At 41.4% G+C, this 20162-nt stretch overlaps 1 protein-coding gene across 15 annotated transcripts in view; it reads left to right on the top strand.

Moving 5' to 3' along the window:
• The first annotated feature begins 15058 nt into the window (after positions 1-15058).
• caska (calcium/calmodulin-dependent serine protein kinase a) overlaps positions 15059-20162 on the top strand; it is a 200182-nt gene continuing 195078 nt past the window's right edge. For 3 of the 15 annotated variants that reach the window (XM_036138864.1, XM_036138870.1, XM_036138872.1), the window contains exon 1: positions 15061-15914. In XM_036138864.1, coding sequence (XP_035994757.1) covers positions 15856-15914 — 59 coding nt within the window. In that variant the 5' untranslated portion in view covers positions 15061-15855. Of the gene's footprint in view, positions 15915-20162 lie in introns of all 15 variants that reach the window. The other 12 variants (XM_036138871.1, XM_036138869.1, XM_036138875.1 and 9 more) reach the window with 7 other exon arrangements.

Raw genomic sequence — 20162 nt, forward strand, 5'->3', positions numbered from 1 at the left:
GCGCTATCAGCCTTCATCTGCCTCTCCGTGTATGACTCCCAGCCTGACCAGTTTCAGTCAACTGTCCTGTCTGCACCAGGGTTCTAATATTATCATTATTTAAACCTTTTAAACACAACATCGTGTCCGGCTGAATATCAGGGTCTGGCACATTACAAACATTTCTTCAATGGTGGCTGATTACAGCCAAAACACAAGTGGAGTAAGGATTTACCTCATCTGTGGGCTTTTAAGAGAAAACACCTCATTGGAATACATTAAAATTATTGAGTCGTATTGCTCTTGACTCCTTTGTTGGTAACTGATGGAAAATAAGCCACTGATTTCAAGTATCATCCGTTTTCCCCTAGAGCGCACATTAAACACACACCAGCTGAAGCCGAAGGTTAGGATTCCTCTGTTTGGAGCTACAGGGTGAACAGCAAATCAAATTGGACATGAGCAAATCAATCATGTCCAAGCCTTACAGGGACCTGCCTACAGGCGTGAGGTCACTGTAACAGGCAAAAAGGAAGATATTTAACTAAACTTCAAACCAGTTACTTCCGTAACTGCTAACAAGTTCCATCTTACAGCGACGCCTGGAATAAGGTATATTAAGCTGCAAGCCGGACCAGAATGAACTGTGCAGAAATGTATTCTGTGACTGAATCTTTTTAAAGTTTGGTTTCAGCAATAGTAGCATTAGTAAAATAGAATGCATATTTGACAATGGAATATATAATTATTATGCCCACTGATGCCTATTGTTGCTAAATTGCACCATTGCATAAATGTATGTCTATTTTATGTACTGTATTACAATTAACAGTCTCTACTTAACATACATCTACTTAACATCTATTTGACAACAAACGTAAAATTAATCAATTTAAATCTGGAAAATAATTAAGGAATTAATTCATTAAAGTAGATTGCACATACGTTAACTCAGTTCATTGGTAAAGTCTTTTGTAATTCCACTAGTTCAAGAAGAGCAACATCAGCCCCACCTGTCAGCTCATAATGGAAAAGCATTTATACATCTTTCAAGTTTTTACATGTGGAAGGCAAATGGTTGCATTTGGTTTTATTTAAGAGTATTGGAGGAAAGTGGTGTGAAAATAAATGTAGACCACAATTTTCATTATATTTATTACTGAAGAATATTAAAAAACATGTATTATTTTCCTTCTGAATTATTCATGACTTTGGGTTTTATCACATTAAACAATAATATACATTGAGGTTTGTGATTGTAACAATTTATTGAGAAAAGGATTAAGGGGTATAAATAATCCCGCAAGGTACTGTACTTATCTCATTTTCCATGTTTCATTGCTTAAACACGTCATCTAGTGCACTCAAGGATTCTCTGGGAATCTACTATTTTGAAAATATTTGAGAATATTTGTCTGTGAATCAGTTCAGTTTGCTAATTCCCAAGCAATTGTATTCCACAATCAGAATCAACAAAACCAATCTTGCTGCATTAGCTGAGTGCTGCTGCTCTGCTCCCTTGCCAATTAGTGTGGCTTGTTTTAAGGGATTATCACGGCAAACAACACTTGTTGAACTACTTCTGACATGTCCATGTTGACAAATGGATGAAATGCTTCAGGAATACTGTGTCAAGACAACAGAGAACGCTATTTACGAAACTCTTTTTGCACTCTCTGAGACGCTGGAAAGCTGTGAGACTTGTTTTTGTTCCTTCTTTTTTTTTTGCCTTTCCACGGTAAATTGCCACCAAAAGCAGTGCCAGCACTAAAGGAATATTTTCGGTCCTGAACAGTGAAAGTTGGTACATTACTGAATACAGAACTAGGCTATTATATTTATAACACATTGCAATTTTAAAGTATAATTGGCACTGTAGTTACACTATGACTGAAAGTCTGGACAAAATGTTGTTGTGTAACACTGACTAACCTTGTTTAGATTTAGAATATGTTTCATGTGTTTGTCCATGACCTAGTGACACTCTTATGCATTGATCTTTCCTGTCTGAACCAAAGTGCACTAAGATCTGCTAAGCTGGATTTGGGGACACATGACGCAAAATCCACTTTGTTAGCCCTTAAATACATTTTCTTGTGTACTTGTAGTCTCTAGAAATGCAGAAAATTTGATTGTAGTCTGTGCAGGAGTTGCGTGGGTATCTTTATATTCATTTTTGGTCTTATTTTTTAAGCACTTCACTTTTCTCTGTTCTCTATTAAATTTTTTGAAAAATCACATAAGTATATTTTCTGCGGGGCTGCTAATTAAGATCATTGAATTCCAGCTTAACAGTCGTGCATAACCGCCATTTTAATTTCTCTGAGCAATGTTGTAGTAGCAGAAGGGTGCCGAAGCTACATGTGGATAAGTCATCAGTTGTTGATTACACCGTTCCCCCACATACAACAAAAATGGCAGATCAGGGTAGAGTGGATCAATCTGAGACCTGGAGAGGATGGGGTGTGAGGTGCCTCCTTTAGATTTAAAGAGCCCACAGCAAAACGAGTTGCTCTCAGGTACACATCTGAAATTAAATTAACAGTTAATGAACAAGGAATTCAGATATAGATATAGGAATTCACTTAATATAGACCACAACTGAATGATTTAAAAAGCAAGAAATGCCCCTTTTAAAAGCAGCTTAGATTTGTTACATTTGTTGTTTTTAGTTTTAAGTGATACAATCACTGCTCATGTATAAGATCTTATGTGTCCTCAAACATGCAAAATACAAAATATTAACTTTTTAAACCAATATTGGAGATGAAGAAACTTGTCTACTGCATTTTCTTTAAGTTTTGGTGTTTTCAAATCCGTAAACTTGTGTTTTCATAAAACAGGGATTATTCTAGTTTCTCGAGTCTACAACTCATAAAAGACTGAATAAGCAACCTGTCAAGGAGTGATAATTCACAGAGGTACAAAACGATTTCCTGTCAAAAGTAAATTGCATCAGTGGACCAAATTAATGTAGAAGTCCTGTGAGGAAAAAAAACAAGGTAGCGCTGGCACAATCTAAAGACTCACATAACCTAAAATGTACACATATACCTCGGAGGACAGATTTTCCACTCTCCCTAATAGAAAAGCAAGGGGAGTGAAGTGAATGAAACCAAAGTGTCAGCAGAGTGTCGTGTTGCTCTTCAGCAGACGCTCTGGGGTAGCTGATGACTTCCCCCAGATCACAGGAGCGCCGAGGGACTCAACACACAATCTGTGATCATCCTCCTTTCACATCAGAGGAATCAAATGATCAATCACAGATGCCTGAACGCGTTCTTTTAGCAAAGCATCAACTCATGTCTCTTCAGAGATGCTTAAGAAACCTGCTGTGAGAATTGCCCGCTGTGGTTCAAAACGTGAAGTCAGCAGCACAATGCACACTGCTGTATATATACACCACAGTACAGATCATGTTAGCGGGTAGGTAGGTTGAGTAATTCAATTTAAAAAGGGAAACTATGACATTTTATAATATCATTATATATAGAATGAAGCATTTATTTCTGTTCGTTTAGATGAACAATGCTTACAGCTAATAAAAACCTAAAATTCAGTTTCTCAAGAAATTAGAATATTACGCACGACCAATGAAAACAGGTTTTCAAAAAAGAAGTGTGTTATCTGAATGACTGCTGACTAGACACTTTTTCAGCTGTCACTGACGCTCCAGAAGGCACAAGAGCTCATTGCTTATGAACTGTTTACATTGCTGTATCTCAGCGTATTAATGGAAAGTTGAGTGGAAGAATGTGTTGGAAAAAGGAACATAAGCAACAGGAATAATGGAGGATTGTGAGGCAAGGCCCATTCAGGAGTTTAGAGGAAACTTTTGCAGCTACTGTAGAATTCCTTGTGTTATGCCACCCCTGAACCATCTTACCTAGGCTTAGGTGAAAAAGGACTGTACTGTCACTTTAGATGAAAATAATATGTGCATTTCCTTTAGTAATAAAAACTCTAGAGTCTGAAGAAGAAGAGAGTGTTGAAGTGATCTCCTCTTGTATTCTCTAGACCCAATCATTCCCCCAAAGCTGATCAAAGTTTGTCCAAATGGTGAATCCAGGCTTCAACAAAGCTGCGGGGAGTGCATTTCATAAAATGTATTAATGCTTTATACAATGTAAGGATGAGGAGGAAGCTAAAAAAAAAACAGTCAGGTATGAGATCAGAAAGGCCTGGCTTCAATATAAAAACAAAATTCAAAACATTTAATAATCCCAAGGGCTGAGAGCCTGAAAATTCAGCCGAAAATGGGGAGTGATTTTTAACAGGACAACTAAGAAGCAAAGAGCCGGGTTAGTGACTGTGGAGAACTCAATGAGCGCAAGACAAGTCAAAAAGGAAGCCACTAACCTTAAAGTCCAGGAGGGTACCCTAGGTCCGGTCCGCTGTTCCAGGGGCTCCGTATGGATCCAGAGAGAAACATCATGGACAATGATCTCACAACAGGCAGCACTGACTGCTTTAATCTCAGAGAAAAGAGTGAGAGCTGAGACTTGAAGGGAATCCGTAGTCCAGGTCCAGAAATCAGATGCCGATAGGGTGTGAAGAATTAAGTCACTGTTAGTCGGCTAGAACCTTCACAAATTGGACTGAAAAATTAAAGGCTACTCCTTTAATTTTTCAGATACAATTGGGAAATTTTAAGGAGCAATTGGAGCTTGCAAGTGAAGGATTTTACCTAAGTTTTAATAAAAGATGTGATTTACAAATATACTTAATGATCTTTTTAGACAATTGAACAAATGTTTTGTCCTCTCTGAGCCTGCCATCAGTGTCCAGTCAGTCAGGTCCATGTCCTGCAGCTGTAACATAAGATAAAGCCCAGGCCCAGACAGGATCATGGACAGACGCCTCAAAGTCTGTGCCATCCTTTTCAGGATTGTTTAACCAGACTTTTAGTCAGCAGAAAGTTCTTAAGCTCTGGAAGACATCCATAGTACCAGTGGCAATATTTTTTATAAATAAATCTCCAAAATAACAATTATTTTCACCTGGTGGCTCTGACCTTATGAAATGCTTTGAGTAACTGGTCAAAGCCATTCTGACTGATAAAAATATGGGGCCAGCTTTACCCATTGCAGTTTGCATAACAGGCAAAAAGAGGACTGGAGGACACTACTGCTACTCTTTCTTTATTATTCTGCTCAAGAATCTTGAGGGCACAAAAGCCCAAGCAAAGCTTCTATTTGTAGATTTAATTTCAGCTTTTAACATAATTCAACCCCACATCTTGGTGAACAAACTCCTGCACATTTTTAATCATGATGTTCGCTCAGTGAAATGGATTTTGGGTTGGATTGATATTGATTTCCATTCTTTGGGTTGACATCGTTTCAATTCAATATTGATTTATTTTGGAAGAAGTATACAATTTTTTTTAAGAATACCTGTTTTTAGTTAATTTTTGGCCTAGTGGTTAGAGCAGCGCGATTGTACTCTGAGAGGTTGCAAGTACGCGGTTCAATCCCTGCAGACTGCTACTTTGGGTCCCAGAGGAAGACCCATAGCCCCGGACTGCTCCCCGGGCGCTGTGATAGCTGCCCACCGCTCCCTAAGGGATGGGTTAAATGCAGAAGACAACTTTCATTGAAATGTACAATTGCATTGACAAATAAAGATTTCTTCTAATGTATTTATATTTTGTCCATAATAACAGCCACAGTAAACCAGTGCATGTATTATTTTTGAGCAATCAAAAAAATCACTACGGAGTACAAAAGTGAAAACATGACAGCACTGTATTAAAAGTTACAGCAACGACATACAGTATATAGTCTAAAAAGTAAACTATGAATAAGCCACGAGTTCTTTTCTTGCAACAAAATGCCTTATTAACTTAAAGAAGATAGCTACAAGTTTAGCTCCTCCCGGCCAGTAGGTGGTGGACTGGCGCTCATCCACTCTCATTCCAACCTTCAGTTGTACTGTTTGCCTGCCAGTTGCCAGGTACTTTGGTTAGCAATAGCATTAGTCTACTTTACCTGCCCAGGGGTCCGTTCTTCGTACGTTGCTTAAAACATCCAAGATCAAATGAGACATCCAAGATGATTTCATCTGGCTAATCATGATCCGGCTAATTGGGTTTTTCGAACACACCTGTTGTTTACGATTAGTATGGCTGGATTGAGTTATCTGAGACAACTGCGCGTTCATGCGTTTGTTTAAAAGGGGAAATGTATCGATAGTAGAAACAATGATCAGCCGCGCTGCTATTGGCTGTTCAGCATGGCCAAAGAACGCCCACAGTTTTTTTTTCCCAGCAGAACACGAGCTTTTAATGGAAGGTTATGCCGAATTTGAGTCAATTAAAACGACAGGGAACATCTCAAAGTCTGCTAAAAACAGGAGAGAGGGCTGGCAAACAGCAGCGGACAAATTAAATTGTAAATACTGTCCATGGTAGATGTTTCTATCGCTTTCTACAGTATGAATTTTTGCATTTTAATAATTTCATAAGTACTTTGTTCTTTTATGTCAGAGCCTCCATGGGAGCCACTAGAACATGTGGGAAAAAAGTGAAGTACAAGAATATTCTACAAAATGATAGCCATTAATTATTATACTGTATTTTAAAAAGCAACTTCTTCCTCTTTTTTAAAAGCCACTGTTAAATTATGTGTTTGTCTGTTTTTAACAGCCACCAATAAGAAGGCGAAAAAAATCGGGTTCTTTTTACTTTTACATGTATAGCCCTTTTTCTTTTTCTTTTTTTTTTTCACAAAATGACTCAAGGTGCCATCTGTTCCCTATATTAATGGCATCTTCAACAAAAAGTATTTTGACCTGACAGAAAAAAAAATTAAGAGGAGAAATTGAACTCCACAACGTGAAAAAGAGAAACTGCACTAGAGATCGAGTTGCTTCAAAAGGACCTTCAGAGTAAATTCTAATACACCATTTTACACATAGTAGTATTACTGACTTTAGATAACTGTCTCTTACTGCAGGCAAAAGATGACTTGCTGACTTTTCTTTATAAATAATTGTTTAAATAAAATGACAGGAACAAAGCATTATTTGTTTCGTATTTTATTGAACATAAAAACATTGTGTTCCACAATTTTGTCCCTTCCTCTGCCACTAGGTGGTCCAAGTGCGCTGGCTAGACACAGACTTCCCTATCTCCTCCGCTACGATCTAATCTTGTTTACATAAAATAAGCCTGCTCGGGAGCAGGCTCAACTTTGCGCACATGTTGCTATGACAGCAAGTCCGGGATGAGTTTCGAAGAACCAAACGATCCAAGATCATGCCAAATCGTCAACAATGAAATCCAGCTAACTGAGTTAGCGACGTACGAAGAACGGACCCCAGAAGGATGATGAATTGATATTTTTCCCCATCCATAGTAGGGTTGAACAGTGTCATATCCAGGAAACGCATCACAGGGTCACCTCAGGGGTGTGTCCTCTCTTCTTTTTTTTGTTACATATTTTATACAAAAATTAATAGAATAGTGTCCATTAAAACCAAGCACATTCTCAAGTTTGCAGATGACACTGTCGTAGTCGAAAGTGTTGACATCTTTGGGTTATGCTTTGACTGTCTTTTGACTGCTTCTGTGCACCACATTTCCCCTTGAGGAACAACACAGGACTAAAATGTACAAAATCCAAGGTGTCTGAGGTCCAGAGTGAAGTTTCCACCGTCTGTGATTATTTGGAGAGCACATAATGCTTCCCTCTGCTGACGATCTTTATCGAGATGCTGACATCCCTTCCTAGTTGGATGAGGTACCAGCTGACACTGCCATAAGTTCCTGCTTTAATGACTGTGGTATCATTTTCTTGAACAGAAAACAAATGGGCATGAAAATATATTGGCTGTTTTCAAGACGAAGATGAGCTGAATGTCGCTAGCGACCGGAACTTCCTGAGCGCCTCAGTAGAGCCACAGCCTGATTGAATCTATGCCATGCTGCATGAATGCAAGAATTTGTGCAAAAGGAGCCCCAAACAGGTATTGAGTGTATATACTGTACAGCACATGGACATACTCATCAATAGGGCCAAATTTCTGTTAAAATACTTTTTGTTGGTCTAATGTTACATTTAAAGGTCCTTATAAACTGAATTTTGAGTTTCCATTATCTGTAAACTACAACAGATTATCTTTACAGTTTTACATGAATTACTGACATTGATCAACATTTTGATGACAATAAATTTTTTTCAAATGTACCTGTACAGGTCACACAACATAAGTATTGTTTCTAAAGTAAACCCTAAAGTTCTAAGTGCTTAGCAAGGTTCCCTACTTGAATCTGTCAGTAACTTTAACATAATGAAGAAAGTCTAACTGTAGCTGCAATCGAAAAAGTGTTTCTATTACCTTGGTTGTAAAATCTTACTAAAATGCTGGAAAACTACAGAAATAAGCACTGCATCAGAACGGGTGACTAATAAGCCTGTTGGCCATTTACCCAATGAGCAGCATTAGTAAAGCATTGCTGACTACTGGACAGAAATAAATGTGGATCACACTGTGGTGTATTGTTACTCTGAATCATCTAGTAATCACAGCCATAAGAGATTACATGGCGTTGCCAAGGTAGGTACCTGCTTTGGCATTTTCGCCATTTTGTTAGATAACACAGCGAAAATAAAATAGATTTTTAACCGCCCACGCCCCACTTGCCCAGAGACAATACTTTGTGAAGACTCGTTGCAGTAATCAAAGCTGTAGTTCAAATCAGCCTGACAGACAGACAGACAGACAGACAGACAGACAGACAGACAGACAGACAGACAGAACAGCTCCCGTTGCATTAAGATGGATGGCCTCTGCTAGTTTGCAGCAACGTTGTTTGGTCATACCACAAACTCCCCAAGAATTTGACCTCTGGGCTTTGACTGGACTATTGTAAGACATTTAAGCATATCTTGCCCTTAAAGCTTGGGACTCCTGTCATTCTCAAAGGTGAACATTTTGTCCCTGTCTTAATGATCGAGGATTTTGCCTGAACTCAACACCATTGATCACAATTCTAGAGTATTTTCGCAGGCTTTTCAGATGGAGAAATAACCTCGCAACATGATGCTCTCACTGCTGCGCATTAGTGTGGGAATAGTGCTCTTAGTTTGCTTCGAACAAAAGGTAACCAGTAAGATCACTTTTAATCTCCGCTGACCCAATCTTCTTCTTGCACTCGTTTTAGGAACCACCAGATGTATGTTTGCAAAGTCCAGCTGTGCTACTTTCTTTCTGGTAACTTTTCCATTAAGTTTTTTCCTGTGGAGTCTGTAGGCCTTTTAACAGAACTATTCTGTGGCATGGCTGCAACACCAAGTCTCACTTCAATCCACCTGAGCTGGCCACTTTCTGCAAAGCTATGTGCTCGCCTGAGGGGAAACCAGTAATGTAGAACCTGGGAGTAGCATCAGCTCATTTTTTTGTTATCAGATTTGGGTCAAATAGTTGAAATATATTCCCAGCCTCTCACCAAGTTCTGCGGAACATGTTAGCGAGCCATTCGTTTATTTTCAGGTTGTTAAAGATTTGAAACCTTTAAAATTTGCAGAATTTGAAAACCGGAATCAACCATCCCAGCTCGGTGCTAAGTTGGTCCTTATGCCCGTCAAACCAGGTTGGCAGGTGGCACCTGAAAACACGGTCTGCCTTAAAAGGGTCTTCAGAAAGCTTCCACATGTTGCTTACTTGAGCCGGCCAAATGGATTTGAGGAATCTGATCTTACACTTTCTTTTAGTTTTCTAAACTCATGTGAAAATCTCTAAATTCAAGCAGTTTTTTTTATTTAGTACCAGAGTAATTGTTTTGTAACACATGAAACAGACAATAAAAGCATCGCCTTATTGAGTAAAACAAAAAAAAAGCACATTTCAGTGTGAATTTTTCTGTGGGATGGGACTCAAACTCAGTGTGTCTGAGTGAGAGACGCCATTAGCATGAGTTTAAATAGAAATTCCCAGATGGTGTCTGTAAACACAACCTTTTTTTTTTATTCCTTGCCCAACTATTGTCAGAACCTACAAAGAGCTCCAGTCCAGATGAGCTACTTAGACTCATGTAAGTTCGTGAAACTGTCACAAAACCCTATCTTGTGTAATTGTAACGGTATGTGACCTTCTCCTTTTCCATGTGCACAAATATAAAACTTACCGCAGGAGATCAGTCTCACCGAAAGAATGTTTTCCAGCTCGAATAGGGGAACCAGTTGTACAACAGAGAGATGCAGCTGTGTTCGGGAAAACCTCCGTTTAACATTTTTAGAGCCTAACCCTAGGAGTTTTGGCTCTGCTCTGGTTCAGGAGTGTTTATTTCATTGAGCTCCAAAAGTGAAGTGCAGGATTATTATATACAGTAAATTTAGCTGGGAAAAACGAGCCCCCGGGCTCTGTGTGCAGGAGTCTTTCTGTATTTACACAGACACGGACGTTCCTCTCTTAATTTGCTCTGATGCATATTTTAAAGGACACTTTTAAAAACCCAAGATGTTACGGTCTTGTATGATAAGATGCAAGTAACTGTACGTGCTTTCCCAATACCACCGTGACCCCAATATCAGCAGACACACAATCTTCCCCATGTTTGTGATTTCTGACTGGAGCTAAGAACCGCAGGGAGACACACACACACACACACACACACACACACACACACACACACACACACACACACACACACACACACACACACACACACGACTCTCCCAGTGAGTCTAGAAGGATGTGTTTGTAAGAGATAAGATTTTCAGCGATGTCCTGATTTCTCTGCGTCCTAAGCCATATAGGTTCAACACTTAGGACCTCACAACATTCTCACTAGTGTGCACACACACAGCCTCACATCATCAGATCATCAGTAAGGCCTTGAATTTTTATTGAGGGTTCAATTGCCCCCCCCAAAACACTAAACCACTAAATAAGCAGAGCCATATTGAGGGCGGAAAAAAACCCCAGCGCATACAGAAACTGCTGCGGGGCTCGTTTAATTACACCAGATCATTTATGTTGTAAAAATCATAAATAAAAGAACAAGCTCATCATCTTGTGTTCACTAAACCTGCTTAATTATTCACTTGGCATTAATTAGGCAATCATCTGGCAGTGGAGTTAGTCGCCAGAGCAAATTAAATATAAATGCATCGATGTTGTGCCTACATTGCCTCTCTTTTAGGTCATATTATTGGTTCGGTGTACTGGGCTGAGGAGGCTCATGTTTACTCGAGGTACACTGCAGGGAGGGGCCCTGATAGTGCCTGGAATTAAGATGTTTCTCCGTCTCGTTTTTAGTTTATTTCTGATTAACCAATGCCATGAAATTCCCTCTGGCTGAGGGAAAGACGGAAATGATTGGGAGACTGCCTTAACAATGGTGATACATGATTCTTGAGGCCCCTTTCTCCTTGAGGTAGAAAAAAAAGTAATGCAACAAAGGGGAAATCAGGTTAACACAATAAAAAGGAGAGAGAAAATCAAGATGAAGTCATTTCTTTGTTTCAGAACAACTAAAATCACCCTATGTGAAGGAAGCCTGTTACTACTATGTTTTTACATATAGGATTTGCTGTAATATCATTTCTAGCGTTGAGCACAGAGCATGTCATCGAGCATGACATATTCAGCAGCAGCGCGTTCACTATAATGTCTGACTCGTGAAGATGCCGCGGCAATTGCTCTCGTCTGGGGGGCTGAATACAACAGGCTGCCATGTTAATACTGAATGATCCGCCATGGTTTTGCGGAGGGTTGAAATTGAGTCACAATAAAATGGAGAATTTGAGAAAACGTCATGTAGACGGGTAGGTTATTCCGTGTTTGTCCTGTAGAATAAAAATAAACAGTGAAGTCAGACCATTTAAATTTGATTATGCTGTTAATTAATCTTGAACTAAGATCACATTTCATACATTTGCTTTAATGATCACGGAAGTATTTATAAAGCCAGTATATAAACCACCCATCTTATACTGTACGTGGTGTCCGGTCCTGGTAAGAGAACAGAATTCTGAAGCAGAAACACGCTTATTAAGAAGTACACTTTAATGCACATACTAGAGTAAAAGATGCTCTCACAGAGTGATAACACGTCTACTGGATTTAATTTCACAAAAGCAGAGGGTAAACATATAAAAAAGCCGTTTTCTATACGATATTTCAGCTGGACTTGTGTCGTTAGCTTGAAGGAAAACAGAAGCAATGCAAATGATTATAAAGTAATGGGAACAAACTATGACTGTATGAGATGGGAATAATATCCGTACATCATCAGGGCCTATAAGAGCAGAGCTCTGTCGTTCATTCTCTAATCTGTTCAACCAATTGCAGCAATTTGGACGAACAGACGGCATCAACCAAACCGATCTAACATCAGCACGCAGTAACAACTGAGAAGCGGGGTCTGATAAATAACCCCCCCAACAAAAAGGCTTGAGGCACAGCAGTGTGGAAGAATGTCAGGTATCGCAAATTCTAAAAGGATTGCTGTTTTGCAACGTCTTGCAAAATGAGTCACTCCATTTGTATTTGTTCGCATTTTGTCATCTTGCGTGTAAAAAATGTCAACGCATTTTATCTGGATTTTATATAACAGACCAACACAAAGTAACTGCATGGCCCAGAAGCGGAAGGGAAAACGGTGCAGGCTTCTGATCGAGTAAAGTCCAGCGCCAACAATCGCCTTCGGACATCTAGGGGCACAAATTCCACATGGCCTTGTGGGAGTCCACCTCAGTGTAACTTAATCACGGCATAAATGCAGCTGTTCTGTGAAGCCTCAGAGGTTTGTTAGAGAACATTAGCGAGCAAACAGCATCGTGAGGACCAGGGAGCCCAGCCCACAGGTCAGGGAGAACGCTGTGGAAAGGTTTAAAGGAGGGTGAGGTCCTAAAACAATATTCCAAGCATGGCAAACCTTCAACTGTATCATGATGTGGCCACCTATCTAAACTGACAGGCTGGGCAAGGAGAGCATCAATCAGAGAAGAAGCCAAGAGGCCCAATGGCAACTCTGGAGGAGCAGCGGAGTTGCAGCTATTTATCCACCGTCCCTCTTGTTTCCAGGTTGGAGCTGCCCCTTATTCCTACGAATTTACAAAGTCTGGGGAAGCTAAAGCTTAAGCAGCGTTTATGGCGTCGCATAAGTACGATATTTCTGTGTTTGTAGACCAATCCTGAAGCAGGAAGAATGTCAACGAATGTTACACGCTTGTTATACCGGTTGAGCAGCCATGGAGGGGGGGGGGGGGGGGGGGGGACTAAACGGATAGCGATAAACACAAATCCAAAATGCCATCAGCAGAAGCTTCTTTGTTTTCAGGCCAGCATTGTTACACCAGACCACAGCAACCCAAACACTGAAAGACAGGTTCCTCAAAACACACATTAAAGGATATTGGATGAAGCCATTACAGGGGCTGAACCGACTGCTGCAAACGAAAATGGGAAATACTGCAACACGTGTTTACATTAAATAAACAGCAAATAACAATAAGAATCACAATAATCAATGCAGGACTTTAAAACTAATAACTGAAATGATTTAATGTAATCTCCATAATTATTGCAAAATCAATATATATAGAGCATCGTCTCACTAAAGCACACCGTTTAAATGGAGGGGAGTAATTACAAAGAAACAGTGTACTTATTTTTGTAAGTACCTTAAAAACAGTTTGCTTTTATGTTATTGCAGTTCGTACAGTTATCTTGAAATCCTGGAAATTGTTAAAGTTAAACGATGCCTGTCCATTCACTTTTTACAGATGGAATGCCAACAGGATTACTTCTGCCCAGTCACATAAACTCATACATCCCAAGTAAGCCAAGAAAGTAGCCTATAGAAAACACGGTTCCTGCAGGGTAATTTAACCCTGCTGTACATACTGTGTGTTTTCACTACCTCCAACAATTAGCTTTCAGGAATATAAATATACGAGTGGCTCACTGTGACAACAAAACTGTAATCTATGTAGGAACAATGCTGATTCAGTCTGGAAGCTCATATGGATCCAACCTGTTTAAAAGGTTCGTTTTGGGTCGTAGTTTCTCTCACAATAAATACAAACGACTGTCTTTGGGTTTTGATTTTTTTTTTATAATTGTAAAACCTTTTATAAAGCATTTCAAATCATAAACCAGCTCAGATCAGCCACCTCTGAGCCTTCTTATGGCCATTGATAAATCACGAGAGTAGACGGTGATATCCTGCACAGCAGTGAGCTTTCACAAATAAAGCCGGCAGGGTGGTACAGACGTCCAGCGCTGTGCATGTGCCGGACACACTCAGTTCAGCAGTCCTATTCCTGGCCACTCGCTATGTTTTAAATTTAAACTATATTTCTCGCTTTCTCATCAGAATGGAGTTATTTACGCGTTTAAATCCGGCCGTTGGCTGGTCGCATCAACAATGCATTGTTGTTACGTCTCTCCCAACACCGGCTCACCCTAGAGTTCAGGCGATGCAGGCCTGTGAATACCTGGCTTGGTGAGTCAGGCCTCGGTCCTTTCACAAAACACAGAGACCGCAAAAAATGGGTCTTAATCCCATCTTGAAGTATTTTCTGAAAGGGGCGTATGTCTCTTTTTCAAACACACACAACTTTCTGCATTTATTCATTTTTTTCCTTTTTTTTTTTTTTTTTGCTATTCATAATTCAATTATCTGCCATTCCATTCTGGACATCCCATGGTGGATGTGAATAAGGACTGAAAAAAAAGAGCATTTTTAAGTAGCTATACTGTTGGAATCTAACTTTTTTATACGTGTAAAAATTCACAATCTACTACACTTGTTTTATATTCCGTTTCCTTTATATCCTCTCAAACTAATTCTTATAGTGAAACTATGTCAAGTTTTATAGCAGTGAGGTGACGTGTTTTCTCAGATGATTTATAAACACACTTTATCTAATCTCCCTGCTGTTTCCGGGTGGGAACTCCACTTTATTCCTTCCCATTGATAAAGTCCAGGGAAATTGCGGGTTTAAAGCAAGGTTTATGGCGCCGCACCTCCTCCATGTTGGCTCAAAGCCCAACAGGGCTGAATGGAGAACCCTGCGTATCGGGCAGGCGCCAAAATGGAGGACAACGGAGCAGTTTCATAACCCCCGAGTAGGAGGAGCGCTGTTTTCTGGAAGCTCCGCGGAGCAGAGCGTCCGAGCAGCAGCAGCAGCAGCAGCAGCGCGCGGGCGGCGGTAGGAGGAAAACCGACGGCTGAGAAGTGCGGCTCGGAGGGGGGAGCAAGGCGGGGTGTGACGCCCCTGAATTGTTCGCCGTGAAGAGGAGTTTAACCGGGCTGTCAGCTGTGCGACCAGAGGAGCGGACTGGCCGCGGAGCCCCGAAAAGCACTGAGGTGTCGGAGCTGGGGATGCGTGTAACCCACCTGGATGAGCGCCGTGTAACCCGACTCTGATGGACCGTGCAGCGCTGTCCACCGGCTCCGCTCGGGCTTTTCATCCTCTCTGAGCGCTACACGCGGGAGCCGTGGAAAAGTGTCAGGGAGCGGACACGGCAGCTGCAGCAGAGAATAGTTACTAATGTTTGACAGCTTTCCTTTCTGAGACCGGGTTTCCATATACCGGGAGGCTCTACGAAAGGCGGGGCCGAACCGGGGGGGCTGCCAGACCGGATTGCTGAGCTCTCCTCGTCCCAATACCCCCACGGCGACGCAGCCTTGTTTTTTTTGGGGGGGCGGGGGGTCGACGGCGGAGGCAACTGGGAATAAGAAAGCTTTATTTTGCAACTCTTTTCCAGGCAGCCGGTGTGTTGTCATTTATTTCTGCCAAGCGGTCAGCTACCCTTGGCCTCCACTGCCTACATTCGGGAGCATTACCGGGTTCGGGACCTATTTTTTTTTTTCTTTAACGGAGGTGTGGGGGATAATTCATCTCCGGCAGGACTCGGACTATGGCGGACGACGACATTCTGTTTGAAGACGTGTACGAGCTCTGCGAGGTCATCGGAAAGTAAGTGCTGCCGCCGTCCTCTCTTGCTCTGTGTGAGCGCCTCTAACGCAGGTCACCCGGGCTGTCTAATTAACTCCTACTGAGGACCTGTCACGCGCACCGGCGCGCGCGCGCGCAGCTCAAGCGCACGCGGCCAGAGCGTGACGCTTGCGGTTCGGGAGCCGGCGGTGCAGGCGGTCCTCTCTCTAGGCACAGTTGGAGCAGCTCTTTCCCGGAACACCTCGAATTTAACTGTTTTATCTGAGAGCAGGGGAAGGAGAGCGCTGTTGCATTCTAAGTTTTCTACCCAATTGCAGTTGAAGTACTCTGGTTTACGTGTGGCAGACTCCCCAGCGTACAGCACCAGCCGTGAAATCCGTGTGCTTTGACCCAGTGACAGTTGGCAAGTTGATGAGGAGATTAAAGGGGGCATGGCACACGGAGCGTCATGAGTCATGCACACAGCACATCTGGTCTTCGTTAGCGACTTGAAGTCTGATCCAGGCTGCTTGCAGGAATAGGCTCTGCGGAGGGGAGGGGAGAGAGGAGAGGGGAACATGACAGCTGGATCTGGGGGAATGTGTTTGCACTGAGACCATGCGGTGGAGAAGAATGTTGATGCAACTTTAATCAGGCTGTTGTCGCTACAGTTGCACTTCGTTTGTAATCTTATGTGAGACGAGCTTCAGACATTGTTAATATTCATGTCGTTAAGTTCCACTTTGACACATTTGTTTGCACCCCCTGATAAAGACGCGTAAAAAGCCTTAAACCCAGAGTGGGACTCATTTTCAGCCCTGGAGTTTCGTGCCTCAGACCGGCCACTTAAGATAACGACCTATTATTATTATTATTATTATTATTATTATTATTATTATTATTATTATTATTATTATTATTAAAATAATATGCAGATTTATTTCATATTTCATCCTATTCCCTTTCCCTTGTGGGTTTTGTGTATTTACTGTCATACTTTTGAATGATAAATAAACGGGTCACTGATACTGTTTGGGTACAGAAAGCAGTTATATTGGAACTAATGCTTGTTTGTACATTCTGTTACAACAGCTCGTCTGTTTCTTCCAGACTAACAGGATCAATCCTCTCTTCACCGCTGGCTCTGCTTCTGACGCTAAATCACATTTTGACGTGGGGCTGGGGCCTTTATCGTATTGTTTTATCGTTATCTTGAAACATTCCTTATCGCGATAAGAAGTCGGATTTATCTTGACAATAATAAAATCCATGTAGTGGTGTCTGAAAACCCTCCCCAAACTGCCAGTATTGTCAGGATTGTTATTGTTGCTACTCTCTCAACTGTTGGTTCACTGAGAGCGTCGCTAAATGTCAATAAATAAAAAAATGGAATTAAATGTAGTTACTCTGTGCAGTTGGGTAATAAAAAAAATCACACTTAATGTAATTTGAGCATATTTCAAGTTTTGTTTAAATATATGTTACATTTTTATATGTTTTTAAGGACCGGCAATAATTGACGCGCAGTCACAGTCACAAAGTAACCTGAAAAAGACTGCAAGAAGCATTACATTATATACCATTTCATTGTGAGCCATAACGAAATTCAGAGACTTGATAATTAACTTGCACGTTGGTTTGCAGGCAAAGTTCAACATCCTACCCTTTTCATCGTCTACATTTGACGTTTCAGAAAGCGAGTTCATTTTATTGAAGAAGCTGCAAAGTTGTGCGCATTTAGCAGCATCTGTTTTCAGAGTATTCCTCTTTAATTCTAGCTTCCTCCGCCGCCCCTGCTCCTTCTACACCTTCCAAACACAATTGACCGAGAGCGCTGACGCTACGTCAGGGTGAGGCGGCGGCAGGGATAGCGGTAGCGGTGCAGCGACGTGATCCTCAGTGTCAGGACTGAACAGCTAAAAAATAATAATAACTAGCCACTCTGGGCCTCCTTAAACCTGTAATCTAATATGATATTTTCTGGGGGAAAAAAATGTCCAACAGGCTACCTTTTAATCAATGTACCAACGATTGTATCTCAAGTGGTATAATTGTTGGTAGCCCTCCTGTCAATCCTTTCATACAGTCCCATTCTACCAACAGGACGGTCTTAGTGGGATATTTCACTGTTGCTTTTTGCACACCGACCCAGAATCCTCTCTGGCACTCTTTTTAGCTCACCCAACAGGTTCTCCATGGAATTAGGTCTGGGAACCGACAACACCGGGAAGAAGGTTGTTTGTCAAGTGAACAAGTTTTGTGTTGCTTTGCCCCCACGTTTTTGATCATTGTCCCGTTGACAGATCCAGTTATGACACAGTGGAAGCTTACAGGAAGACTCTTATCGCGCGTAAAATCAAAATGTCTTGGTATTTCCAAGATTTCATAATGTCACCCACTCTTAACAAGTTCAGCGGAAGAGAAATGGGCCCACGGGTTCTCCGTCTGCCTGGGGTAATTGTTTCCTTGCCTACATATTTTGTATGTGTTTCATGCCAAACCAAACCTCAATGCTATGCAGATCTCACACAGTTTCCTATTTTGCCATGCATGCTGGTGTGTTCAAAACCCACATTACAGGGTTCTAAAAATGATGGAATTGTGGTCATTTTGCGTGACGTCTTGTCCTGTTATGGGAATATGTGTGACGGAAAATGGATGGATGGATGGATCTTGTCCTGTTATGTCTTTGAATTATAGCACTTTTGATGCGCTCCTGTTCTAAACAGTGCATATGTGTTGAGCCTGGTTTATATTTATGTTTCCGTCATTTTGGCTACTACGCCCCTCCATGTGGCCAAAGGTTTCTGCTATGCACACCTAGGAATATTTCTAACTACGTGGACAGTCCTGTGCGGAAAAGCATGCCGTATGAGCAAGTGCTCCTTCCTACTTATAGACATCTTTATGATTCGGCCCACAAAGATCACCGTGATCAACAAATTATTAACAACTCCTGGACAGAAATTGTTGTCACTCTGGGAAGAAAGAAGCTTTAAAATGTGGGAAAAAACTGTTTTCTACTTGTTTTGGGGCATAGCACGTTTGGTGTTGGAGAACAACACTGCCCTCTAGAGTCTAGGAGAATAGTAGCACAAACATTTGTGCGTCAAGCATAAACCGGCTTTTATGCTGCGTCAGTGTGGCGCACCTTACTTTTGCCATGACGTTACCATTTGATCTTATATATTTTTTATGAAAATAAACATTTTAATGGTCTAAGATTGCCTCAAGGTGGTCAGATAATCATTAGCAGAACTAATCAGAAAACAGGTCATGCCCTCAGTTTCACTTTCAGTTTAGCAATCCAGTATATTGAGTTTAGTGAATAGTGTTTGTGTAGTGTGAGATCAAGTGATGTTATTAGCGGTGGTGGGGGTATACCCGTCTTTGGGGAGCTACGGAGCTCACGCAGTGGAATTGTGACATGTACAAAAATTCTTTGGTAGCCAGGCTAATGTGGTTATGGAATAGTGCACAGCATTGTGTCTTCCTATGCCTCTGAAATGAAAGTCAGATGCTTAGTAGTGTAATGAGGTAGAAGTTAAAGATTGACAGGTTTAGATTTGTGATGGCAGGAGAGATAAGTTTTTTTGTTTTTTTTGTTTCTGGCTTCACTCCCAAACAAGCTAGCCTGAAGAGAGCATCTTATGGAGCCCCATGATGCAATTTTCTAAGCCTTATATATATATATACTCCAGCAAAACAGAAAGATACAGATTACTAATTACAAGTTCGAAGAAAGTCTGATCAACTTAAACAGGATCATTTTTAAACATACCTGAGTTATGTATTTTTAGAAGGAATTGTCAAAGTCTCCAATGATTGTGACTACTGTGGGGTTTTGTTCCCCTCTGAGGAAGTGTGTTCAGATTAAACAGAGGATTTTGTATTCTGAGGTTCTGCTGCAAAAAACAAACAAAAAAGTTGACTTAACCCGTGTAGCCAATAAACACGTCCAGGATTTCTCTTGGCTCAGCTGCTGTTGGTGTCACACCTGGTTGGTACGGGCCTTCCCTGAGCGTGGAGGGGAGGTGGAAATCTGCTGTGGGAGAAGCTGTCTCTTCCTTCTCTTGCCGGTTGCACGAGTGAGAAGCAGTGATCCAGACGGCCGGGGTTGAATGAAAGTTGGGTGTGCAGACGGCTAAGCTCCACCCGGTTCGGGAAGAACTCGGCTCATGCCCCGCGACGCGAGTCAGTCCCGACTGGTGGCGGGACCTCTCCACGGTGTCGCAGAGATGATTGACGGAGACGGAGCGACAACGCCTGTAAGTCACAGTGCGTGCTCAG

Source organism: Fundulus heteroclitus, chromosome 7 (assembly GCF_011125445.2).
Source record: "Fundulus heteroclitus isolate FHET01 chromosome 7, MU-UCD_Fhet_4.1, whole genome shotgun sequence".
Lineage (NCBI taxonomy): Eukaryota > Metazoa > Chordata > Actinopteri > Cyprinodontiformes > Fundulidae > Fundulus > Fundulus heteroclitus.